Genomic DNA, 8648 nt, shown 5'->3' with positions numbered 1-8648 from the left:
GAGATGAACCCAACACAGCATTAGAGTTTCCAGTTTCCATTACCAGTCTCTGAGTTATTTTCCTTTGAAGCTATGTCTGGTGTAGAAACCATTTCAAACTCTTATAAGAAATCTGATCTGGGATTCTTCCACTCCTCAAGATGATATTTCACACCGTGTTTCATATGCGGCATCAAAAATAATAAAACTTTCCATTAACATAAATTAACTCTTTTGATTTAACAGAAGCCATTAAAATGACTTTTTGTTTGTTTGTTTTCAATTTTTATATAATAAAATTGAGGTAATATTCAGGGAGTGTTAGTATTTCATTGTTGTTTGGCTTCTAATGACTTAGAAGTAGGCCAAGCCTCTGCAGCTGTAAAGGGTCTTTTTAAGAGTTAGAGCAATAGGTTTCATTAGGTCTGGATATCTCTGCTCAAGGCAGGGTAGGAAATAGCACGGTCCCAAGAACATGAAGGACATTAGCTAATAAGGAAAAAGAATTATTCATCCAAGTACACTGAACTGTAGCTCATAGGACTATATTAAGAAAGAAAGAAAAAAAAATGAATCAAATTATATTCAAGCAATGACAAATTATCTACACAAGTAGTGGAATACTCGCAGATTGGGACTTCTGGACAATGTGATCAGAAACAATACATTAGAAAATAATCACTTTAGTGAGAAAAAGAACACAATACAGAACATGTATTGGCCTACACTTAAAAAATTCTAGTGTCATATTTTCAAGTTATAGATTTTTCTTTCAAAATTAAATCAGAAGTTTTCAACACTAATATTTGTTTATTATAGTCAAAATAAATTTGCCCAAGATTTTCCAACATAACATTTTGAGATGACTTAATTTTATATACAGCTTATGCATTTTATCAGGATTATAAATAATGGCCGAAGAAATAACAGCCTTCAATGATCTTGGGTTCAAGCTTGCCCTGTTTTGGACTTGGATCCGTTATCATCATTAACAAAATATGGTACTTTCTAGAGCTCACACTCCAGCCTTCATTGAACTGGTAATTGAGTACTGTGTGCAGTTTTGGGCACCACAGTACAAAAAGGACGTAAAACTATTGGACAGTGTCCAGAGAAGGGCTACAAAGATGTTGAAGGGCCTAGAGGGGAAGATGTATGAGAAACAGCTGAGGTCACTTGGCCTGTTCAGCCTGGAAAAGAGGAGGCTGAGGGGAGACCTCAACGCAGTCTACAGCTTCCTCACAAGCGGGAGTGGAGGGGCAGGCGCCGATCTATTCTCTTTAGTGACCAATGATAGGACCCGTGGGAATGGTGTCAAGCTGCGACAGGGGAGATTCAGGCTGGACATCAGAAACAGGTTCTTCACTGAGAGGGTGGTCACACACTGGAACAGGCTCCCCAGGGATGTAGTCATGGCACCAAGCCTGTCAGAGTTTAAGTGTTTGGACTGTGCTCATAGTCATATGGTCTGAATTTTTTGGTAGGCCTGTGTAGTGCCAGGAGTTGGACTTGATGATCCTTGAGGGTCCCTTCCAACTCAGGATAATCTACGATTCTATGGCATTTTCAATGAATAATTCAAGTGGGACCACATTCTGTTGTGTGTGCCTGATCTTCCTAAGAAATAATATCAGTGAAGCTCATGAAAGAGCTGGGTGATACAAGATTAGGGGCATTTCTTCTGTTCCAAGAACTACCTCCACAGCTGCTCAAAAACCTCACTAGGGGCTTGAAGATCAGATTGTTTGTATTTCTTTGTGTAAGGGTGTCCTTGGCCAGAGCAAATGCTTAATCACCAGAGCTTGATTGACATCAGGAAAGGGGAGGGAAAAGAGGAAAGGAGAAAAGGGAAAAGGGAGAGGAGAGGGGAAGGAAGATTTTTGTGAAAATGTTTTCTCCTTACATCTTCCCACAGCTTAAAACTTCACGTTAATTACCCTTCCGCAATGAAGTTAAGCCCTCTAGTGGTTAATCGGCCAACAACCGTTTAGAATAAAGATCACCACCACCCAGGCAGACACTAGCCCAATTCCGCAAACATTTCTCATGTAGAAAACAAGTTTGTGGGAATGACATCACTCTCCGGGATTAATAGGGCATTTTCGTAGGATCAGAGTTCAGTTCAGAAAGCATTTTTATTATGTTAAGAGCTTTTTGTCTGAAGAAATAACACACAGATATCATCTCTGGATATACTAGTAGCAATGCAAGTTTTATTTTCAGCCTTTCCATAAAAGAACAACAAAACAAAACCCCCCAGTTGTTACAAGCTCTTCTGTGGGCAGCAAAACTGATAAATCAGGTTCCCCCATAACTGTGAAAACACCCCCAAGGTTACTGGCACTGGGTATTCCATTTCCCCTGCCCCTGAGTTTCACATCCCAGGAACTCTCTATCCCCCCCCTTTTCCCCTGTGTCTGACTGGTCTAAGAGCTAGGCAAGAATCAGTTTTGGACAAGCCACAGCATAAGGTATGTATGTGCCAACTGGCAGGCTAGTACACATTTCCTAAGCACTGTGAGCCATTGCTTGTCAGTCGCCACACGAGCCAAACAACTAAAAGGCTTATTTTTCCTCAGCTGAAACTAATTAACATCCATCAAGATGCCAGTTTTCACAAAACTCATGGGAATTCAGTAATCAAATTTGAAGTTATCCCTGCATAGCATCTTTTCCTTAGAAAGCCAGGCTGCAAGTCAGAACACTGCAGTTCTCAGCTGTCCAAGAGCTAGAGTACTTTGTGAGCAACTCTATTACGAGGTACAGACTCTAAGCAACTTGCTGGACAAGAAATGGGTCATATCTGAGGATGCAGAAGGGAGGGACTGAGGAAAGCAAACTATTCATCTTGCCAAAGAGACAGCAAGTGTCTGGAATTTAATATATCATTCACTTAGCATAAGACAAAAAATCCTGGTATTTCAATTGGCTATAGAATAGGCAACAGTCCCCTCCAATGAAAGTGTGAAAGGTTTGAATAAGTTTTCTACTTCCATTCAGGTCATGTATTGCAGTATTTTGTGGCAGACACTTGACAGCTAAAATGAGAGATGGATGGAGAATTCTTTTTCAGAAGGAATTTGTTCAAGTTACACATTTAACTCTTGAGTAACTACACTTCAGTGAGAGTACTTTAAACAAAAGCTTTATCCTGAAAAAGCAAAAAGATAACAAGTGCCAATGATTATAAAAAACTATGAATAATCGTTTTCCTAAACTAAAGCAAAGGACAATATTGTGCTATTATCTCCAGTTCCCCAACTCAACTCAAGGAAGTCAGTTTAACTTTGTATAGACTTGGTACACTGAAATAATAGCCTTAAGTGAGAGAAGAAATATCACATTTCATAGAAATCTGGACAAAAATCTGGAGTATCAAGATGCTCATATAACAATTTCAGTATTGTCATACAAGTGTAAAGCAGACAAGAAAAATATCCAGCTACAAGAGAGCAGAACAGAAGCTAGGCTATTGGTTGATTCGTCTTCAGTGTTTCTTCCAGTCCCACTCCAGACTGGTTTCCAAACAGGAAACAACAGTACGGGGCTGTTTTCGTGCCTGTGGGGTCAGCTCGTTTCCAAGGTCTCATTCAATCACTTACAACTCTTCCAAGGGACAGAATTAGCCTTTCCAACAGCCTTGACACATCCCAAGTTTGACTCGGAACTTAACTCTTTCTCTTCCTAACCAGAACACTTCCAAAATGAAAATCCTCAAAGCTTCAAAAGATGAGAAACTGGAACTTCTCCAGCATTTTATGTTTCATAAACACACACCCTAGTTATGGTCTTCCAAACTACTGTCAGATTTTCAGCTCTGAATTTTTCACACATATTTCCCTAAGGACTTCAATCACCTCACCTAGCTCATGACATGAGCAGTCTGGCTACCAAATGGATTTTACTGTTATTAGATACAGTTCTCCACGTCTATATCCACCTGTGTTTGTAATGAGCAAACATGGTTGAAAGATGGAGTCCCAATGTGTTTTGTAAAACAAAGCCCTTTTTATGTTTTACAGTTACAAAAAACTGTTTTTGAAAGAAAGTAAATTGTGTTTACTTCAAAAGTTTCCTATATTTAGACATACTAATCCAGAAAACCGTGCCTTTTATTATCTGGTAACAGCTGGTAGGGCAAGAGATCATTCTCTTCATACATGAACATATATAACTACTTTGGTTTTGACAATGTAAACTTTAAATAGAAATTTTAAAATAGCGTCTGAATATACACTTTAGACTATGCTGAGGGAGTTGCCCTCAAGGTGGTAAATTATTTGCCACTCGCCATCACGCATGTATCAACATAAGCAGTGCATGCAAATGCAGTGCTGTCACTTAATATTCCATGTCCACATTTGGGACTTTAAAAAAGTGGTTATTTCAAATTAATATATAATGGAAACAAAATTCCTTTGCAAGAACACTAAGTGCCAATCCCAAAGTATACAGAGATGCTTAATGCAGCATTACTCTAGGGTGGCATACTAAGGCAGATCACGTAAGATGTTACCAGCTAGGAGTCATACCCACTCCCACACATTGCATGCTGCCTGCAACCAGGCTTTAACAGACATTTTCACATGGGAAGAACATGGGTACTTATCCCCACCCATAATACCAGGACAATCCAGGTCCCCGAAAAGGTCCACATTTGTTTGCGTATCAGAAATGCAAAGACTGGAGTCTGCTTCAACAAGCTGTTGCATGTACCCACCCCAGCAGCCACCCTGCCCCCCCAAAAATAAATAGGATGTAAGCCCTTTATGTTCTGGTAATTTATTGTACATCCATAGTAGACAACTGCTCTTCTTTCCTGAGACCCTGAAGTCTATCAAGACTTCCTATGAAGGGATCAAAGAACTGCCAAAAGCCCTGATTTTACTTCAGGATCAGTGGATTTGTGAATCAATGTAAACTGAAAAATCTATTTACCCACACAGAAAAAACACAATTTATAAACACGGAATTTATCAAATTCTTTGTCTTTATTGACTGTCACATGACTGTTGACCAATTTTAACGGTAAGACTTCTGGTAGCGTGCACGAGCCCCAGGTCCTCCAAATTTCTTGGATTCACAACGGCGAGGATCTGCAACCAGCAGAGTCCTGTCATACTGGATTAGGATATCCTTGATCTCTTTCTTGGAAGCTTCATCAACATCTGTTTAGAAAAAAAAAGATTTCAGTTTTCGAAATTTCACAAGGAACAAAATCTTGGCATTTTCACACCTATCAGAAGCCATACATTTCCACTTCAGGCTAATATAACAATCAAAACAATGAACTTACATTTTTGATAATAAGCCACCAATGCTTTGGAAATAGCTTGACGGATAGCTGTTAAGAAAGAAGATGGATCAGTAAGGATTGCAAATATATTTAAAACTCAAAATAAACACAAAGTGCCAATTATCTGAGAAACTTGCTGTCTTGTTCTCTGCCAAATTGTCCTTCCCCTCCTTCATCTCCTCTCCCACATACTCCATGTGACCTTTATTTTGGCAAATCTGAAGAAACCTGTGCCAAGAGGCCACCCACAGTTCATTTTCTGATTCAACAACTGCTAGCTAGCCAAGGAATTGTACATGGGCAGTCCTGATCACCTTCTTTAAAATACAAACTTAAGTTTATCTTCTACCAGGCAGGATTTTCAAATCCTTAGAAACACAGCTCTCTAAAATATCTAGAATTTTCAGCAAGAATAAAATTTTTGGTGAGTTCAAATGCTGAATGCACAACAGGATGGCATGAGTAGTTGTCAGCATACCTCTGTAAAACAAGCCTGTAACATAGCCATCGGAACTCAAAACAGGGCTATGGGAGTGACTGTAAACATTTTGTTTGGCATCAGCATTCTGATGAAAAAATGAATTTTCTGAAAAATTAACACAATCAACTTAAAAGACTGAAACGTGTCCCCGCTCCTCCAAGTGTTTTCAACTGCACTTCACTGATCTATATCCAAACTGTAACAGCAGAACAAATCTATCATAGGTAAAGAGCAACCCTATCTAACACAGGTATGTTCTCAATCTATTCTGTAAGAGAAAGAACCACCTAGCTCTGAAGGTCAGATGAAAGATGCTTCTGGACAACTTAAAAAGTTACAATTAAAGACATAATTTCTAATGACAAGCCCCCTTCTCTGCCTTCCAAAAATCTTTGCGTTGAGGCACACTTCCAATTATCATGCTGCAAGATGCAAAGATCCGTTCCTCAAATCTCCTCAGAATTTCACAAATTTTCTTCGTTCAACTTATTCCAGATTTACAACTCCGCACATAAAATATAACCGCTATGCCCATACAAAAAGCTGTATTTGAGTACTGAAACCAAGATGCACAAGCTGCTACTCTCAACTCAGGCCTCTCACATGCGCCATTTGACCTGTTCTATCCCACACCGAAGGTTCCACACAAAGCCTTACCGTAGATTTGCGCTACGTGGCCACCACCCTTCACACGGACTCTGATATCAACACCAGCAAATCTTTCCTTCCCCAGGAGCAGGACAGGTTCAAGCAGCTAGAAAACAAAACACAATAAAAGAAGTTAATTTGTGATCAGAGACAGCAAGGCCTAGAGCTTGTGGCAGGTTTACAAAATGTGAAGTCACTAAACATTCTGAAAAGCAGAGCCTTGATTTTACAAGTACACATCCCACGTAAGTGGGACTTGTACATCTCTTCCAGCGTTCTTTGACATCTACTAATACCATTGTAAAACTAAGTTGCTGGGTTTTTTTAAGTTTCAAAACGCCAAACAACTGTTCTATTAAGTTCTAACGAATCTTTTGAACAGGAAGCTTTGAAGTTTCCTGTTTCAAAAAAAAAAATTGATTATCTCCTGAAAATACTTCTGACAACAAAATGCATGGTAATTGATTTTACATAATTTTGTTCCACAGCACTTCGTATCATCTCATGCTCATTTGAGACTCTTTGTGTATACATATGTATGTTTGAACACATATAAGTTAAATCACTTTATACAGTGTAAATAAACTACGTTAACCCAATTAAGCAAGAATCCCTCTGCCAACAGCACAATTATGGCAGGACAATTTTCTGCGTTTTCTGCAGTGTTTACATTTCTACACACAAAAAATATTTAGTACCATCAATAAGGCAATCTACTCTTTTCCATCTTCAAGCAATTAAGTGGATAAAGGTATTTTAATATCCAAGCAGGTAGGAAGGCTGGGTGGATGCTTACTTTATACTGCAGAGTTCTGGGCTCAATCATTTCCAGAGGTCTTCCATTCACCTTAATGAGGCCATTTCCTCTTTTGCAGTGGGCAACAGCGGTTGCTGTTTTCTAGAAGTCCAAACACATGTTAGTGAAACACTTCGTTTTTCACAGTAGCAGCATAAAGTGAAGCCTTCTGAAAATTTAACAGTCTAAAATCTTATTTTGTGCTGAATATTAACACCCCTCAAAAAACAAAATGGTACCACTTCTTGCATTCCAATGTATTCATTTAGAGTACTGTAGGACCACCTTAATGAGATTATATTTCTCTGAGGGTGGGTGAGATACCCAGTGCATTGAGCAAAACGTTATTTTTGTGGCCCATCTCTTCATAAAAGCATGCAACCTATGATTTTTGGATCGATTGAATCCCCCCACCGCAAACTTAATTTCCCAATTTATTTAATACGGCTCCCGGGCACCACAGCAGAGGATCCGGACAAGCCCCCAACGCCCCCCGTGAGGCGCCCTGAACCAGCGGGGCCGGGCCTGCTCCCTGTGGACACCTCCTCCGACGGGCCCACCGCGCCACGACACGTGGATGCCGAGCAGGCCTCGCTAGCGCCGGCCCTGCCGCATGGCAGCTCCGGGGCACCACTCCCGGGGCCGCGCCTGGCTCCGCCGCCGCCGAGCAGGGGGCGGGTGGGCGCCGAGAGCCTGGAGGCCGCGGCCTAGTCCTGGGGGGGAGGCGGCGGGGGCCGCCCTCACCTTCCTCCCGAAGACCTGGACGCTCTGCAGGGGCCCCTTGGCCGGCATGATGACTCCTGCAAGAGAGAGGGGCGCGGGGTTAGCGCTGCGGGGGGCGTGGGGGTGCGGCGGGGCCCGGCGGCGGGGGGAGCCCGGCAACGCTCACCCTGCCTCGGCGGCGGCGCGGCGGAAAGGGCGCACGGGGCCGCCCGGCCGCGCCTCAGGGGCGGCCCCGCCGCAAAGTGCGCCGCGCTTCCGGCAGCGCGACGCAACACCGCGCCTCCGCCAGGCTGCGCTTTACGGCAGCTTAGGGGCGGGGGCTTTTTTTTTTTTTTTTTTTTTTTTTAAATAAATATGTGATAGAAACAAAATTCCTTTGCGAGAACGCTCAGTTCAGAGAGGATTTGTCCCTGGGGGAGCGGCGCAGCCCGTGCCCTGGGGGGTGGTGGTGGGGTCACTCGCTTTCTGCACAGTAACCCATCAAGTGTGGGCCACACGCAAAAGCAGCGTTATTGCTCCTCTAAGTCTGTTAAAATGCTGGAGAACATAAACCATTAAACTTTGTACTCCGCAGTAACATCACACACTGAGTCACGTTCAGGCAGTTCTTCATACTCTCGTAAATAGTCGCCAACCATTACGTTTAAAATCAGAGTTCTGCTTACGTTCAGGGATCCAAGCGCTCAGAGCATTGTCAAATTGACCTTTTATCTCCGATTTCATTT

The 8648-nt window shown here is 41.9% G+C and overlaps 1 protein-coding gene across 1 annotated transcript; it reads right to left on the bottom strand.

Annotated features, from left to right (window-relative positions):
* Positions 1 to 4951: 4951 nt before the first annotated feature.
* Positions 4952 to 8209, bottom strand: RPS16 (ribosomal protein S16). Its single transcript, XM_035544308.2, has 6 exons — positions 8090 to 8209; positions 7945 to 8000; positions 7201 to 7302; positions 6414 to 6510; positions 5276 to 5323; positions 4952 to 5147 (listed from the first exon to the last, which is right to left on the bottom strand). The coding sequence occupies exons 2-6, from the start codon at positions 7990 to 7992 to the stop codon at positions 5002 to 5004; spliced, it is 441 nt and encodes a 146-aa protein (XP_035400201.1). The 5' UTR covers positions 7993 to 8000; positions 8090 to 8209; the 3' UTR covers positions 4952 to 5001.
* Positions 8210 to 8648: the final 439 nt, after the last annotated feature.

The sequence above is a fragment of the Cygnus atratus genome, chromosome 1, assembly GCF_013377495.2.
Source record: "Cygnus atratus isolate AKBS03 ecotype Queensland, Australia chromosome 1, CAtr_DNAZoo_HiC_assembly, whole genome shotgun sequence".
Lineage (NCBI taxonomy): Eukaryota > Metazoa > Chordata > Aves > Anseriformes > Anatidae > Cygnus > Cygnus atratus.
Note: the sequence above shows the minus strand (reverse complement) of the source record. Positions and strands in the feature narration are given on the sequence as shown.